Source organism: Falco cherrug, chromosome Z (genome assembly GCF_023634085.1).
Source record: "Falco cherrug isolate bFalChe1 chromosome Z, bFalChe1.pri, whole genome shotgun sequence".
Classification (NCBI taxonomy): domain Eukaryota; kingdom Metazoa; phylum Chordata; class Aves; order Falconiformes; family Falconidae; genus Falco; species Falco cherrug.
The window spans coordinates 52,782,854-52,800,986 of record NC_073720.1 but is presented as its reverse complement, the minus strand read 5'-3'; the positions used below and the strand labels follow the sequence as shown (position 1 = coordinate 52,800,986).

Here is an 18,133-nt window from a genome sequence, read left to right as displayed (position 1 = left end):
TGACCGCCTTATTCCTTGTATAATCTCAACTTGATACTTAGTCCCTGTTTCTATACCCTTCAGTAATTTCTCATGTCCCTTACCACCAGGGCTTGTGACCCACAAGCTGGAGCACATTCCTTTCAGCTAACTGATTGTTACTTGTGGTCCTGCTTCCCAGGCCCCCTCCTGCACAAAAGGGCTCCAGGTCGATGGTGGGAGTGAGATGTTTTGTTTTTGAAGGCATTAAAAGAAGGGTTTTTCAAAGTAATGGGTCACAATGGCTCTGAGCTGTGCAAGGAGTTAGTTGATGCTAGAGCCACACTGAGTCACACATAAGCAATTCCGATGTCTAGCGGTTGTCACAGGGTCCAGCCCTTCTCAAAGCTAGCACAAAGCACATGTTCTGTGTTATTAAGGCCATCCACAGCTGTCTTCCTACCTTGTTATATTTCCTGGCTTGGTTTCTTAGACAGAGTTTTAGTATCACTTTTAACTACTTTCAAGCCTTTTTCCGTATGGAAATGCAACAGCCTGCTGCCTCCTTCTCATGCAATACATAGATGTATCTGGCACTGCAAATAAATGTTAAGTACTGCAGCCCAAATACTGTTTAAAAAAATGGCATAATCTTCTACTTGGAGCTGGGAAAAAAAGAATATTAATATTGTAATTTTCATGAGTTTCAAAATAGCACGTGCTTCTAGGAGGTGGTCAAGTAAGGCTAAATCTTGTTTTATGCTTTGGGTGCTAAACTGTGAGGAAGCCATACATCTGCTGCTAGAAGAAAGCTGCTCTGCGGTGAAGTCCTTCCTTAAATTTCTAACCTCTGTTCTAAAGACAAATTTGATAAATAGATGTGTCCAATTTGCCATCCTCTGTGGAGACAGATTAAATCTAACCTCTACTTGTATTGTTCTGTGATTACCCAAGCTGGTCCATTCTTGTAGGGAGCTGAAGTATTTCTTCTTCCTCCAACTTCTTGTCATTGTTTCCTTTGAATCTTCTTCCTGTGACATCTCTGTTTGGCCTATATTAGGCTAAGAGCCTTAACTTAGAAGATATTCTCTATCCCCCTTAACAACCTGCCAGCAGTGTTTCTGCTTGTGCGTTAGCTTAGAGACCATCTGCTTGTCAGGCACCTTACCTGACAGGGGTTTTGTTCAAGACCCAGGTTCCCAAGGGCTGCCAAGGATCTGCACATGTTCCTGCCATGTTCCCTGATTTTCCAGTGTACAAGGCAGTAATTTGTCATTATAAGTTCCTTTAGGACCAATTCTAATAACCTGAAATATTTCTTCTCACCAGTCCTCTCACTTTGAAAAATCTCCCGTCATGGAAAAAAAAACAACAACCCACAAACAAGTCTATAGAAAATCTTAGTACATACTTTGTTGCTCAATTTATGTTCACAAGAGTGCTGAAGGAACCAATAAACCCATGGAATTATTTCCTGATGGTGACCCTTCCCTTGCATTTACAGTTTTGAGATGAGAAAGCATATGGGAAGATGTGTGGCTGAAACTTTCCACACAATCCATGCCTGGAATTAAGTGGGCCCACAACTTCAGAAATTGATTGAACCACCCACCCCAAGCTACTGCAAAAGGTTTTGGAGCCAAACGTGCCCGTTCCTGAGGCTGGTGGTATGTGGGTGTCTGACCACAGGCACTACTGCTGACCTGGCTGCTGGCTTCTCTCCCAGGCCAAGACATAAACAATCATTTTGAATCTTAGTATTTTGTTGCTAAACTCTTTCGGGCAAACAGCCCCTTACCTTTGATTCACAGGGTTATGGTAAGTCTACAGTCTCCCTAAGAAGTTGTGTTTAGAAAAGTAGGCACTATGTTCATTTTAAGAGCCATAGCTGTCTCCTTGAAAACCTTTAGCACTTTTTTACCTCCAAGAAGATAAATGATAGGTAAGTCCCATTCAGAAAGGATGTCATCACTAAGAAGATGAAACCACTCCCCGGCTTTGAAACTCCTCGCTGCCAGTCTGGTACAGAACAGAAAGGATGTATGCGAATGGACAATGGCCAGACGGGTTGCAACAGAGCAGTAGTCCCAGTTACAATTATGTCCCACAGTTTTCCTGCCCACCACATCCCCCAGCAGCTGCAGGCTGCTGGCTGCTGTAGCAGTAGCCATGCCCTGTGCTCCAAATGGTCCGATACTGTTCCAAGAGGGGGTTTTTTGGTTTTTTTTTTTTTGTTTTTTTTTTTTTTTCTTTTTTTTTTTTTTATTGAGAGGGTCTCCTCAAGCCAAAGACTCTTCGGGTTTTCTGTGCAGGACCAGCGGGATCAGCAGGCATGCAAGGCAAAGCCAGACCCTTTGCCATGGGTAGCCAGCAGGGATGTCTTGCTCCCAGCAGTGAGCATTTTTCCTGTGGGTGTAAGACTCCTTGCCTTTTGTCAGCCCGAGATGTGGCATGACAACACATGATTGTTCTTCCTCTTCTTTCAAAGGTTTCAAATGGAAACTGCAAGCACAGGAGGTGGGTGTTAATTGAAACAAATAAGATACCAGCTACCTGGAAGCCACAATAAAGGTTCAAACCGCAGCCAAGGTGCAGCCCGTGCCAAGTAACAGCCCCAGGAGACCTCAGGATGGAGTGGGGAGGGCTGGAGCTCGGGCACGGCCACCCTGCCGTCCTGCGGCGTGGGGAGCCTGCGCCATGCCGGGGGGCTCGCAGCCTTTCGGGAGGTGTAAGGGTGTCTACGCTGGTCGGTGGCAAAATCCCTGCGCTGTGGTAAATTTCCATGCCAGAATCAGGCTCCTGTGGCGGCGTGCCTGGTGCCTCAAGCGTTGCTCTGTAGTACCGGCACAGTGCTGGGAGCTGCTATAAAACCATGAAGCCACACTTGAGCCCAGAGGCTGCTTTATGGCTGTATCTCTGCAAAACGTCATCATTATGAAATCACTACTTCTTTCCAACACTGCGGTGAAGAAAAAAATTTTTTTTTTCCTTTTTACAATTGGGTTAGCAGGCTCCGAGATAAAGAGAGGCTGCCTTTCAGGACGTCTAACCTAGCATACATGTATACCTCGCAGCACGGCAAGGTTGCTTACTTGTGGATTGCAAGTGCACTACTCCTGCAGCTGCTACATCGTTGCAACCGCACCCGGCGCCGGGGCAGGGGCCAGCCCCCGCTGCGCGGCACGGCCCAGGCGGGGGGGCGCCCCAGCCCGGCGCTGCGGGGGGCCGAGCGACCGCAGCCGCGGCTGCCCCGGCGGTCACCCAGGGTTTTGGGGTGCCCGTCCCGCGGGGCTCAGCACTGGTCTCGGGGCGGGGGGACCCTGTTTTTGCTGGCGCCGGGGCGTGGTGGCAGAGCCTGACACGTGCGCTCCGGCCCCCACGAAGCGGCCCGCGGACCAAAGGGCCGCCGCAGACGCTCCCCCCCACCCCACCCCACACCCCCGCACCCCAAAGCCGGCGGTGGGACTCGAACCGGCGGCTCCCAGAGAAGCCCCCGCTGGCGGACCGTCCCCCTTTCGGCTATCGGCTCTGACTGCGCATGCCCGGAAGCCCCTACGCGAGGCGGGGTGTGTGTGTGGGTGGGGGCGTGTGTGTGGGGTGTGGGGGTGTGTGTGTGTGTCTGTGTGTCTGTGTGGGTGTGGGGGGGTGCGGGGGTGTGTGTGGGGTGGGGGGGTGTGGGGGTGTGTGTGTCTCAGTCTCACGTGCCGCTGCCGTGCGCGGGGGGAGGGGCGGGGCAAAGCAGGCGCGGAGGGCGGCGCGCACGCGCAGCCGCCGGGGCCACCTCCCCCCGAGCATGCGCCGGGTCGCGGGGCGGGGCGGCCTGCCCGCGGGGCGGGGGAGCCAGTAGCTGGCCGGGGAGCGGCCGGCAGCACTAGGCGCGGCGGTCCGTGCCTGCCTCGCTATGGAGGAGCAACGGGTGAGCGCTGCCGGCGGCTGGCAGGCAGGCAGGCAGGCAGGGAGGGAGGGAAGGCAGGCAGGCAGGCAGGGAGGGAGGGAGGGAGGGAAGGCAGGCAGGCAGGCAGGCAGGCAGGCAGGGAGGGAAGGAAGGAAGGAAGGCAGGCAGGGAAGGCAGGCAGGGAGGGAGGGAGGGAGGGAAGGAAGGCAGGCAGGGAGGGAGGGAAGGAAGGCAGGCAGGGAGGGAGGGAGGGGGGGAGGCAGGGAGGGAGGGAAGGCAGGGAGGGAGGGAAGGAAGGCAGGGAGGGAGGGAGGGAAGGAAGGCAGGGAGGGAGGGAGGGAAGGAAGGCAGGGAGGGAGGGAGGGAAGGCAGGCAGGGAGGGAGGGAAGGCAGGCAGGGAGGGAGGGAGGGAAGGCAGGCAGGGAGGGAGGGAGGGAAGGCAGGCAGGGAGGGAGGGAGGGAAGGCAGGGAGGGAGGGAGGGAGGGAAGGCAGGGAGGGAGGGAGGGAAGGCAGGGAGGGAGGGAGGGAAGGAAGGAAGGCAGGCTGGCTGGCTGGCTGGCTGGCTCCCGCCCGGCCCGGCCGCCCTCCTTCGGCTGTCCGTGTCGCCGGCTCCGGCGCGGGGGCCGCGGGCAGCGCCCAGGGGCAGCCTCTGGAGCCGCCGGGGAGGCGGGCGGGGCGTCCCCCGCGTGTCGGCCTCGCCGTGGCGCTCGGCCCGGCTGCCTGAGGCTGGGGGCGGCGGCCGCCGCGCTGTGAGGGGTGCTGCGGGGCTCAGGAGCCCCCTCCGGGGGGGCGGGGGAGCAGAGCGGGGGCGCCCAGCCCGGCGGCCTCTCCGTGCCCGCTTGCTGCCTGTGCCCCCGTTACCGCCGCCGCACCTCGGCGGAGCGCAGCTCCGGGGCAGGGCCCTTGCACGCCGTATGTGCCTGCCATAAGTAATCCCGGTGCAGTAGTGCCTCCTGTTTCCCATGGATGTCGGCCTGTGTTGAAGGGAGCTAATTAATAACAGCATTTTCTAGTTCGTTTGTTGGTTTTTTTTTTAATTCCCGTATGGCTGCTGCTCTGTAATTCCCTCCTTCCCTTTACTTGCTGTCTGCCCCTCCAGGGAGATCGCTGGGATGCAAAGATGCGCTCGGCCCAGGGCTGGGCTTTCTAAAAATGACGCTCTGGAAAAAGTTTTGACTTGGCCTTTTGGCTTCCAGTCTAGCAGTGCGGAATGGCTTCTGTTTCAGTCCCTGCGGAGGCTGTGCTTTCCTTAGCTTGGGAACTGGGCTGTGAGCCGAGTCTGGATAGCTAGTACCACTGATGGCTCGGAATTTACAGATCAGCATTGTCTGCTATTTCAGTTCAGTGTTTGTGCGCTGCCACTGCGTACTTACCTGTGCTTTGGAAGGTGAGATGTGGAGTCCCAGAAAAGCATGCTCCTGGTAGAGAGTGTGTGAATTTGTGTCTGTCTGCCTTTGCCTGCTTTATGTGAGATTAACCTCTCAGAGGACTAAATGAGGCCTGTCGCTGTTACAGGTGCCCTAGATGGATGTTTCTGAGTGGTGTCGCTGGTGGTATTTGAATTTCAGCGCTGCACAGAGTAGTAAATATGGTAGTAAAATTGCAGTTGATCTTGCAGTACTTGGTTTCTTAATTTGCTGTTGCCACCTGTATTGCCTTATACACTCCTTCAAACTCTGGCAACTTCAACATGTGGAGAAGTGCAGAAGATCGAATTAAAGAAGGCTAAGTATATCCACTTATATGACACAGGATTTTGACCTAGGCCCAGGGCCACTTCACAAACTCTGTTCTGCATCCAGTCGTGTCATAAGGCTTCAATATGACCTTGAGCAAGTTGGTAACTTTCTTCTTAAACAGAACTGAGGTAATTGTTTAATTTGTTGAAGTTTGATCTTTACTTTTATGAGGTGCCCATCTGCTTCAACAGATGCTATGTGATGTTAGTTACTAGCTATTCTAAAAAAGGTGTGTTGCCTACTTGTATGCTCCTGGCAAGACTACAAGCCACCACATGTTGTGGGCTTCCTGTCCTTTTTCATATCCATTCCTATTTTTCATCCCTTGCGCATCATAAAGCATGCTGTTGCTTTATGAATGCAATACATTATTTTTTTCCTGCAAAGAATGTATTAGTTTAGGGAATAAGAATAGGACATGGAAGTGAAGAGCAGTATGAAGCTGACTGATAACAGCAAAAATTACTTCTGTAATAAACATGCCGTAATGTTTTGAAAATAATTTGAAACTGACCTCACTTAATACATGCTAGCCAAAGAGAAAAGTAAAAACTATTTGTAATAGGATTCTGTGAAATACAACATCCATCAGTGGGCAATAGATTTAAATTTCCTTCAGTGCAGAAATACCAAGAAGTTTTAATGAACTTGGTCCTGTTGAAATTGTTCTATGAAGTGACTTAGAATGTAAGCCTCAGCTGCTGCTTTCGTTGCTAACTTTTCTAGCACCCTTTTCATTACATATAAAGGTAATGACTTTTTAGAAACTTCCACTAAAGAAAGAAGGGGCAACAGTGCAGTGTTTTGAATTTGGTGTCTGTCTTGGTATGTTTAGAAGAAACTTAAATATTACTTATTAGTGAATAGAAAATTACATTAGAAAATATTATATGTTAGTGTTTCCTAAAAGCTACCTTTCTGTTCTGGTGGCTTGTGCATTGGTATTTAAGAAAAATTCTGTCTACTACTGATGGGGTCTTTTTAGGCCTCTTCTATCTGTGTTTGTAGATGGCTTCTAAACTTGTTTGAATTTGACCAAACCTGGTAGAATTTCTGTATGGAGAAAAAGAACTGTACTGATTTCTGTTTGATCAGTTGACTTTACATTTAGATGTAGTGGAAAACCTTGTTTGATAGCTGTCTTCCAGTTGCTGCCATGTGTTTGGCTGTTCAAAAGCTATCTAAGCATTCCTCACATGTAGATCTTTTCTTTTAATTATATGTAGGTATAAAACAAAAAACATGGTTCAGTACTATGTACAAGAAGACTAATGCACTGGGGTTTTTTTCCCATGCGGTGCAACTGAGTAAGCCCTAAAATCCTAGCAAAGAGGATTGGGAGTACTGTTGTTCATCCAAGTTGACAGTTATTTATAGGATCTAAGGCTTAACTACAGGCTGTCCGACATGTGAAAACAATTGCTCCTGGGCAGTAGTACATGCAGGAGCAGCTGGTTGGACAACGGGGTTTCATGTGCCATTCTAATGTGAACAACACTATCTTTAAACAAGCTCAATTTAAACCAGACAATGAGAAGATTCTGTAATGAAGTGACCAAGACTTGCTATACTCTTTGTTTCTGAAAGAAGTCAGTCTGGTCTTGTTTTATTTCTTCAGTCCTAATTTCAGTCATTGCTGGCTGATCTGTGATGTCTTTACATGACACCATCACAATGCTGGTAGTAAAAGCAGTAAAATTTCACTTTCCTGTGCTAGTGGTTTAACTTTGTGAGCATGATGCTATGCAAACAGGCAATGAACTGGAGCACCAGTAAATACATCATTGCAGATTAATTGAAAACTGCTGAGGAAAGGGTCAGAAGAAAAAGGTATGGGCATGGCTTAGGACTGGTCGAGAGACTCCTTTATACAGGTTGTAGTGTCAAGGTTTGTTGTGGATGTTGTGAAAGAATAAAATATTTTTCATGCTTTCAGCAAACAAATGTGATCTAAGTAGTAAATGTTTGTTAAGAAATTGGTTATGGAGGGACCTCTGCAACATCTTTTTGGTGGTCTGGCTGTTTTTAAGGTTATGGCTTATCAGCTCCCCATGCCTCTCTTTCCTGTTGTCAAGTAACACTGTTAAACTGAGCAACTCCATCCTCTGAGTCCAACTGATTAATGACGCCTTAATTATGATAAAGACAGGTTTTACTTTTAAGAGCCAAATCTAGCATTTTATAGTTAGATTTGTTTCTAGAACTTACTATCAACCAGGCTGAATTAAATATCAGAAAATCCTTAGTTACCTCCTCACCTTGTTCTTTATTTTTACTTTACATATGCTGGTATGCTCTGAGTTTTAGTTATACAACTTGACTTAGTTTTAAGTACCAAGCACTGATGTGTTTTTGTCAAATTCCTAGAAGATGTGACTGACTACTCAACAAAATTGAACTCGGTGGTTTAATTTAAAAATGCGTATTGATGTTCTTAAGGTTTTGCCTGCTTAGTATGTGTTTTGTAAGCTGAATCTACTTCTTTTTAATAAGCTGGAGTAGTACACCACAAATAACCTTGATATGCTTACTGTTACCTGAGAAAGCATTCCTCTTTGAGATCACTGTTAATTGGAATTATAAATTATTCACCAAAATATTTTGCCACTTGTAGAATAAGTTTACAAATCACTGTTACAAAATATATTTATTCTGTATTATAAACTGTCAGCTTGGTTGTTTAAAACTAGCTTCTTTTGACAGTAGAAAATACTACTTTTTCTTCTGTGTTAACTTTCACTGGCTTTTTTTCTTTATTGGTTCTCTATTCGGTTGTGTAAGCACTAGTTTGCTGGTCTGGAGAAGTTGTATATGGCAGAGTGTACTGCCAGTAGGTAGCCTGGTTTGGGTGACTTGGGAGTTGCAGTAGTAACATAGTTAGGGAAACGGTAGTGTATCATAAAACAGCTTCTTGATTTCTCTTAAACTAACAACTGGAGATAATCAGTTTGGTGTAATGCTTCTTAGACCTTTGATACTCTTCCTCTTGTTTTTAAAAAAATATTAAATATTACCTGATCCCATCAGAAAGAGTTGAATTCACCACAACTGGAATGATTATGATGAATTTCCATATATGTTGAAGTGGTGATGGTTAAAAAATTACAAGGTTCTTTTACAACTTCTCTCACTTGTTTTTGTAATTCTAGGAGATGCTGCAAAAGATCGTTTCTACTCTAGCAAGCAAAAATTATGAAATTCACAACTTCATTGACCTGCTGAACCATACAATAAAAAACCTTCAGGTATATATATTAAGGATCATAAGTTGTAGCTGTGAGGGGAGCAACTTCCTAGTTTTGTCAGTCTCAAACTGTTTGGGTGGTGTGTAAGAAGAACCGAGTTTAAAATGTATTTTCTTGTTGGAACCAGATAGAAAACATTTTCTTTTTTGTGTCTGTCTTTTGTTGAAAGGTATGGTGGGTTTGCTTTTCATGTGAAAAGCTATTGTAGGATTTGATTTGTGTGGAAGAGAGAATCTGAATTTTGATGCAACATCTCAAACTTGTGTTACTTGGAAATAGTCTGTCTTTTTTAGACATCTAGTCTGCTTGGTAGACTGAAAAATGAGACCATTCTGATACTTGAGAAAATCTTTGCTCTTTTCAGTAGTCGCAGATTTTTGGGATTTAGTTAAGTTAGACCTAATTTTTGGAGCATCTACAGTAGGCTGATTTTTAGGTTTCTTTAGCCTATCAGTAAGCTGTAAATTTTTTGTTCCATGTTAAAGCTGAGCCAAGTTAAGTGCAGAAATGTAAACCATCCAGCATACCTTTAAGCTGGTTTCTTGAGTGCGGTTGTTAATATTAAATGAGAGCATTTTATGTGAAACTGGATAAGAACATCTAGCAATCCATACGTAATTGTGAGAGGGAGTCAGAGGCCTTCTGGCATAGAACAAAGTTGGCCAAATATGTTGATTCCATGCAAGATTGATTCTCATGGAATTTTCATGGATTTCAGTCTTCAGTGTTCTGATACAAAGTCTGCTTAGGAGATGTCCATCACTTCTAGGGGTTTTTTTCTCTTTTGATAAGGTGAGGAGCAGTGACGAGGTATCTATTGGTCATAGCAAAGCGTGTTTGGAGAATGTGATTTCCAGTCTAAAAGACTAGTTAGCATTGTTTCCAATACAAATTGCAACAGTTTCAATTCTCTTCTCAGGTAAACTCTTCTAATGTAATCAGTGAGCTGGATGAAGAATTTGATGGTCTGTATTCTATATTGCATGAGATGAAGGGGAGTATGGCCAGCGCTATTCAGCAAGAAAGTATGCGTAAAATTCAAGCTCTGCAGGTAACTAAACTGTAAATTTTTGCAGCTGAGCAGAAGCAGTTTAATATTTTAAATTTCAACTGAAAGTGAGATTTTGGTAGTGTTGCAAGAAATGCAGTAAGGGTAATATAAATGTTTTCTTTGCTATAAGGATTCATCTGGTCCCTGCTAAGGTACTTCATGGTCTCTAGCATATTTATATTCTCAACATTGTTATGCAGAAAGGAAGTGGTACTACCTGTAGAGCTTACAGGTGGAGAGTGGCTGCATAGGAACAGGACTTAGATATGTTTACTACCTTCAATCTAATGAACAGCTTCTGGAGTAAAATTGGTTTCTTTCTGCAGTTTGGAATATGAGGATTTGAACCTGTAGACATGTCTAATTGCTTTACTCAGGCTTGAACCTAGAGTCAAGAATCCCACCAGGTATCATAAGTACAAAGGCTGGTTTATTATTGACAGAACTGGCCATCTTCTGCTGCTTAACACCAAGCAATTTATGTATGCACACTGGAAGATGTGGGAATTGTTTGGGAACAGGTTGCATTGATGCCTGCTACTAAACCAACTTCACCAGCTTGTAGTTGTATAATGTCATGCAGGATAACCTTTCCAATGGGTTTCAGAGAAGCAGAAACAAAAATACAACTTTCTGAAACACACAAAGTCTGTTTTTCCAGTAGTGTGTAGCAAGTGGGCTCTAGCTTTCAGAAAGTCTACTTGCATGAAGCCAAAGCACAATTAAATATTTTAAGCAGAAGCTGTTTCTCCAACTTTTTTCTTGAAGTGATCCTAGTTGCACCATTCTTCTGCCTAGTTCTTTTTACTTATGCAGAATAAGGATATTGTTTTTTTCCTGAAAAACTTCACCTTCTCATGTCTAGTGAGTTTAAAGAAGTTTTAGGAGTGGTTTCCTGAAAAAAATTCCACAGGCTTCCTTGTAAGGCCTATTTTATATTCATACTTAAAGACTCGGTTTAAAACATTCCAGAATTTGAGTGCACAACTTAAGTGAGCACTTCAGTGCACTTTTCTGCCTCCAGTTTAATATTTATCCCCATATGTCTGTTCTAAGTCCTTCTGAAGTTTCTCAACAGACCTTTTCTACCTGTGTCCAGGGATGTTTTGGACTTAAAGGCTTAAAGAGTAAGTGCTTCTCAGTGAACAGCTTACAGGAGAACTTCAGCTGTGCTACATATCAATTATTCTAACTTGTAGTGAAGAAAACCTAAAGTTAGTCTTGCAAGAAATTATTCTGGAGCTGAAAACTGTTTTAATGGTTACTCATCTGGCAGTTTGACTTGACTGTTGAAATTTTCTGTTAATTCTGCTAATCTAGTTTGATCAAGGTCAGATGTGGTTGAGCCAGGTTTTTCTGAAAGCTTGTCAGTGTGGTAGAGCTGTATGAGGAATTGCTGCCCGATACCTGTGTTGAACAGCGGCACTGCTACTTCATCATGGGAGGATGAAGACAACTGGAATGTTAGATCACTGACACAGTTAAGTGCCCCCCTTGTCCTTCAGCTGAGGCTGTTGTCTAACTACAGGCTCAAAGGACATTGTGTTTACTTGGTAACAGACCAAGCTTCCTCTGTAACTGAGGCACTGCAAGAGTGCTTCTCCCAACAGTCAATCTACGAAACTGAACTAACAGGTGAAAAGTGTTGCATCGAATGCATTAATCCAAGCCATTGTCTTTGACTGAACTGAAAATTAACTTTCTATGAGGAAACCGAGGAACTTCAGTGAGGTCTAAACATCCTGTTTAAAGGAATGAACTTGCTTAATTTTTTGTCCTCTTAAAGTGTGTGTGCTGTAGTTAGTCTTCTGTTGTTGACTAGAAGTTCTTGTTGAAAATAAGCTGTAACTTAAAATAGCGGGGCTGCGTAATTGTGGAAGGGGGTGAGGATTTAATATTTAGACTGATCCCTCCTAAATAATTCCCTTGAAAGTTAAGGCCCAAATCAGAAATTCTCCTTAAACCCTTGCTTTGGAAATACTTTGCTTTGTTCTGGGGAGGTGTATTTTAATGACACTGAAGTATGTACTTTTAACTCCTGAATGCAGATGCATCTCAGTAAGATGTTAATGGAAGCATCCAGTTACTGTGTCATTTCTGGAAAGGTATTTGAAAATGCCTCTGGCACTTGCCTCCCTTCTGAGGTGTTTGCCTGGGGTATTTCTGGAGTATCATGGTTTATCTCAGTTTGTCAGTGCTGGATATCTTCCAAAGAGGAGAGCAGCTGTATTAGGTGACAGCTTGTGTTAATGGCATGCTTCAGAAGTTACCTGGAAACTGTGTACAAACTTCTAGCTGTTGGACTGTTTCCATGCTGCTATTTTATCTCTGAACAGTAAATCTGAGCAGCATCTGGCAGCTGGCCCTGGTCAACTCACTGCATTTGTCAAAACTAGTTATACTTCTGAAGTGTTTGAGACTGGTCTGTTCTCGATGCAACTGTTGGTTGCTTTTGAGACAGTGACTGCTTTCAGAGCAAGCTGTCTTTCCGGAAGTGTTTTAAAGAAAAATAGTTACTTGCTGTTGACTGGTTCTGAGATATTACAGTAAGTATCATATGAGTAGAAAAACAGCTGTAGGTTGAATGACAGTGTAAAAGCTGCTGGCAGGTTTACAACATGCATCTTGTTTAACCTGCAGTATGTTTAGGATCCTGTAGTGTATTCAGAACTAATCTTTTTAGGGTTATACTCATAGTATGTAGTAGTGGAAGTTTTGTTTGGACAGTTTTATATACTGCAATGGTAGTTTACTAATGATAGAGTTTTAGATAATCCAGAAAGAAATTTCTCTTCTGCCTTTCTTCCTCTGTTCCTTTTTCTCTACTATCCCCTTTGTTATATAGCAATATTGATTTTCAGGATTGTCTTGTGACAGTTCTGGAGCTGCTTTGGGATAAAATTGTTACCTTTTCCAAGGCTACTGCTACATTAAACAGGATCGGTCCGCTGATGAAGTGCAATTCTGTAAACAGAAATTGTGGTGCACAAAAATGTAAGCATTTTTTTGCTTCTGAAATCCTGATGTTGGGAGAAACAGGCCTTAAAATGAAATCTGGGTTTTAAATCAGACTTCACCACCTATCTGCCGCCTTCCCCATTTGGATTTTTAGGACATGCCATGTATTGCTGTGCACTTCTTAAGCACTGTGAAGTTCTAGTTACACGACAGCAATGTGTCAAAGTTAATAGCCTTGATTAGATAAGGTAATAAGTTGTTACAAATGTATAGCAAAGCCGTGTAGTTCTAATACTGGTAGTTTATAGCCCACTTTTAAAATGTGGATACATCACTTTATTCTTACTTCCTGTTTTTGCTTCAGGATCAGCTTAGCCAATGTAGTAATGCCCTAGAGAGTTCTGAAGAGCTGCTGGAACTTGCTGCGCAGTCGCTGGACATAAAGGACCCTGTGGAATTCTTAAAGGTAGAAAACATTGGACAGATCTGCATAAGGCAGATGTTGATATTTGCCTCAGTGTAAAATATCCTTTGCATTACTATACTGGACCCTGCAAACTTAGGGTAATACTGAGAGTAGTGATAGAGAGGCACATAAAAGTACAGTTAAATGCTCTGTTGGGGAGGCAAAGTCAGGCGCTATAGTCTTAAATTTTTATGCAATCTCTAGATGGAGTTTCCTTTTATTTAGAATGAGAGGGCAGGGAAAGGAATGCCTTCTCCTGGAAAACTGTCAGTGCTAAGCAAGCTTGCACTGATGCCAGGTGAGTGAACCCAGAAAGTGAGGATGAGAGAAACCTGTATAAAACTGAACTAAGACTTACAAGGTTTGTGATAAGTGACCTGTCAGTTGCCCAGTGCTGTTACATGACGCTTGCACACTGTATTCTAGGTGCAGCCGTCGGTGGATAACAAGATGTTTGTTTTGCAGAACTTCATGCAAGCTATGAATCTTTGATTTGCAACCCCGAACTGTGTAGCTGTCCTGAAAGATCTTATGAAACGGAATTCAGGGCAACTCTTGCTTTATTCCCTGAAACCTTCTAATGCGGTTGCATATAGCCTAGGCAAGAGCGTGATCTGGGCCTCACATTGTGATTCCAATAAAAATAACATGTGCTTTACCACAACAGACTTGTAAATAAGGCAACATGTATCTTAACTGGAGGAATATTCTTACAGATGAATAAACCAGCATATACGCTGACTCAGTACACTGGGCTTGCTGTAATAATTCTCATATTAAGTGGGGTCAGCCATGCCAAATTCAAGACCCAATTACTTTTGCCTTTTTGCATTGTAACAGGAACAAGGACACAAATTACTCTAAAGGTGCAGGTAGGAAGGCTCTCTGACTGTGTCTGTTACACTTTTTGGCAACATGTTTGCATGCTGTCCTGCTTGTTGAGGGTCAGCTTTGATTTATTTGCCTTGAAGAGTTACAATTCCTAAACTGAATATTGTTCTTAGCACTTCAGTTTGAGTTGTCCTTTCTGTCTTGGCATAGTGATGTGTAAAAATCGGTAGCTCTTGAGCACAATGCAGAAGGTAGCTTTGAATTCATTGTAAGTTGTTTCTTTTCAGACATCTCTAATGCTTTTTTCAGATCAAATACACTAAGGAAGATTATTTGAGTGTTTGCTGAGGGGAAAATCTCTTTAAGTTTTGAGTCCGAAGCTTAATATGCTGAAATCCAATTCAGTGAATTCCCAGTTATCTAGGATTTGAAACTTGTAAATTTGCCTTTGGATATGGCATTTGAAGGTAATATTGCCTTGGTTATTAGCTAGCTAAATCTATTGCTCTGCTAATAGTAATACCCAGTGCTCCTGAAAGGCCAGCTGCAGTCCTGACTTCTTATTGGCACAAATTTTCTATGGATGCTCTACTAAATCAGTTTTTTCTAAACTAGCATAAGACTAAGCTAGGATTATTTTTTTTCTGTGTTAGATTTTTGGTGGCTTCATTCACTGAATTAGTTTACCTGGAAGTCAGAAGAGTGTGAATGCCAGCACATGGGAGGGTTCACTGGTTAGGATGTGATTTGACACTACTGGGCAGCTCATCTGTGATGGGCCAATACCAGTCTCTGTCAGTAGCCTGGACACAAACTGAATTCAAAGGGCATAAGCTGTGGCTGTCTTGCAGAAGGCTGTTTGTTGACTCCTGGCTACTGTGTGTTCCACAAGGAGTAGATGTTATGAAGAATGCTTCTGTTTTTAAGTAGCTCTGTTTTTGTCTACAGCTGTCATGTAGTAAATCAGTCAGTAGTTCTACAATAACTTTGGTTTGAGGTAAAACAAAGCTACCTCTTAAGCAAAGTTATTTCTAAACACTTGGATTTTTTTCTGCTTCCCACTTGGGAATATAAAATTGGTTTTGTAGCGGGGTCAACTGTGATTTATGGTTGGTTGTTTTCCATTGGATGTGCTTTATATTTATTGAAAAATAAATTTGGAAGTCCTTCACTTTTGTTTGACTTCAAACTGGGAAGCTACCTAATGTTTCTTGTCCTGTCTTTGGAAGGGAAGGTAGTTAAGCTGAATGGCAGCTAGATCAAGTAGCAATGTTAACTCCAATCCATGGATTCAACAGACCTAGCTAAGCCAATGCTATTTCAACAGTAACATTTTGTCTTCAGTTTGCAGTTCCTCTTGGTGAAGGGCAGGAATTTTGTCTTTAGAAATGCCAGTTAATGTTTGTCTTTGAAGTATGCCATCACCACTTCTGCATCTGCTTCAGTGGTATCATTTAAATGCTGGGAAAAAACCTATGTTCTATGGTTTTGAATAGTGACATATGCAAAGAGTCCTTTATTATACTGTTCTGACAGTACTTAGTAACTTTCAGAGGAAGAGTTAAAGGAAGTCGTATTTTCTCTTGTTTGTCAGAGTCTTTGCCCTATGATATATAGCTGAACGAGTCGGGTATAGTTACATGCCCCTAATAGGTATTTTGTAATTTCACAGAAAATCCACAGTAGTTAAATTTTACTGATTTGGTTGTGTAGCTCTTAAAATGTGAGGGAGATTAACCAATTAAGAGAAATCTGAAGAGATCAGGAAGTTGAGTAATTTGGAATTGGTTTGTTATGGTTCTTAAGATCAGTTTTTTCCCCAGGTGACATAATTGCAGTTCTAACCAATACAATTAACATGCTTTATGGGAAAAATTATTTTGATGAAGATGTTAAATTCATTTTGATCTTCAGATCTGAGGAATGCAGTTGAGATTATTCTCAGCCTTCTTGCTTGTTACTGCCATTGATACTTGCATGGAAATATTAACCCTTTTCTCTCTCTTTTCCCGCATGTGCATCAAGGCTGCCAGACAGATCAAAGATAGGTACAGTACAAAGTCTGTTGCTTTTGGTGTCTTTGAATTAATCTTATATTTGGAAATGCCTTTATTTTGGAAGGGTCATAGTCAGCTTAAATGAAATTCATTGACTCATGTTTGTTGTGACATCACAACTTCTGAGAGAGAACAAAAAACGTCTCTGTTTCTCATGCAGTGTTTTACCTTGCTAATTGTAGGTCTTTCATAGCTTAATAAAGAGAAAGATAGTTTTTAATGCAAGGAAGTAAAACTCTGCAGCAGCAGTTACTTTCTGTGAATCTATATAATTAATACAGTATACTATTAACAATTGTCAACTTCTGATTTATTAATACCTGATGTCTGAAATTTAATGTTTTAAGCTGACTGTCCATTTAAATTATGAGAATCTTGTTCTTTGGCTTTTTCAAGTACTTACAGACTTTTGCTAGCTGATTTTCCTTTTGAATGTAAAATGTCTTGTAGGTGTTGAAATATTTCTGGTGACATCACTGACTAATATCAGTGAAATTGCTATTTCTGGTAGCTTTTCTTTGAACTGTGTGTGTCTTCAAACTATTGTTTAGAAAGCAAAACTTCACTGCTTCAAAATAAATGGTAGGGACGTATTTCTTCACTTGGAAGAATAACCACATTCTGAGAGTCTGACCTTCTGGTTCAGATGTCTTACTATGATGTGCGTAATATTTTGAAAGACAGCTTCCAGCATATGTTGCTCTTATGGACCGAATAGGTTGGCTTTCAGTTTAGAGGTTTTCAAGGAGGGTTCTGACTAGCTAAAATCTCTGAAGTTTCATGTAAAATGAATCAGTGCTGAAGAAATTAATCTTTGCTTTTCCAAGGGTAGAGATTTAATGTCCTTAACAAATCAGAGGAATAGTGTCAGTGATAGGAATCTTAATACTTTTTATCTGTAACAAGCATCCTGTTACTGTTCTAGTTCTTGAAATGCTGTGTGATCTAATCCATTTTGAACCAGTTGTGGCTGGTTCTCTGTCTTAAAATCTGTGCCTAAACAGAAGTTAAAAAGCTTCTGAATCTGACTACTCAGTGTTCCCTTACCTCTAATCAAGAGGATTATCCTTTCTTAAGGAAAAATTTACTCTACCAATCTGGCCAAGCAATGAAATCTACTGAGCAGCCCATACTGAATTTCAGAGCGTCAGCTGTCTTGGGAAATCAAATGACCTCTCTCTTACGATGTGCAGTTCAGGGTCTTAATTGTTTTATATCCCAAAATTGTAGTGCTTGTCACTCTTGACAAGTTTGTATCTTTATTACTCCATATTTCCTCCCCGTTCTTCACTCCCTGAATATTTGGGTTTTACCATTCTTTAATGTCTCTGTAGCTAGTGCACAATCTCTTGCATACTGGTGAAGTACTTCAGAGATCACAGGAAGTGATAAATATTAGATGTTCTAAAGGTGCCACAGATCTGTGGATGTAAATTGGATACAAGTGTTTGCAGTTGACTTCTTTTTGTGGTGTGTATATTACTTTGTTGTGTCTTTTTCTAAAGCAGGAGTTAGGACCTGTGTGCTGTCTGAATCAGTTATTCAAATTCTGCTGTGTGGCCTGATGTCTTCAGAGTTACAGAACTATACAAGAGAATTGTCCTCCTTTTTCTTTGGTGGTGTAGTTGGAGTACAGGAGTATCTTCAGAGTATTCAGAATAAGGACTGAGCTAAGATTTCAGAAATGGAAATGGGAGCTGTGCTTCAGTGTATCTTGTAAAACTGATCTGATACTTGCAGACACCGTGTTGCTCTGAATATGCAACTTAAACATCTCTTCATCCTCTGATAAGAACAGAGGTAGATATGAAATCAGAATATTCAGCTTGTTTGCTGCTTTTTATAAATACCTCCTGAGCAATATTTAACACGTGACAATGCACTTTGGAGGTAATGAGTGGATCTTGTCAAGCAGGAAAGTCTTTCTAAACC

At 42.8% G+C, this 18,133-nt stretch overlaps 1 protein-coding gene across 5 annotated transcripts in view; it reads left to right on the top strand.

The window, feature by feature from the left end:
* Positions 1-3,767: 3,767 nt before the first annotated feature.
* FSD1L (fibronectin type III and SPRY domain containing 1 like) overlaps positions 3,768-18,133 on the top strand; it is a 35,087-nt gene continuing 20,721 nt past the window's right edge. For 4 of the 5 annotated variants that reach the window (XM_055699799.1, XM_055699795.1, XM_055699797.1 and 1 more), the window contains exons 1-5: positions 3,768-3,874; positions 8,743-8,838; positions 9,758-9,889; positions 13,212-13,313; positions 16,170-16,192. In XM_055699799.1, the coding sequence (XP_055555774.1) occupies positions 3,860-3,874; positions 8,743-8,838; positions 9,758-9,889; positions 13,212-13,313; positions 16,170-16,192 (368 nt within the window). In that variant the 5' untranslated portion in view covers positions 3,768-3,859. Of the gene's footprint in view, positions 3,875-4,953; positions 5,242-8,742; positions 8,839-9,757; positions 9,890-13,211; positions 13,314-16,169; positions 16,193-18,133 lie in introns of all 5 variants that reach the window. The other variant, XM_055699796.1, reaches the window with a different exon arrangement.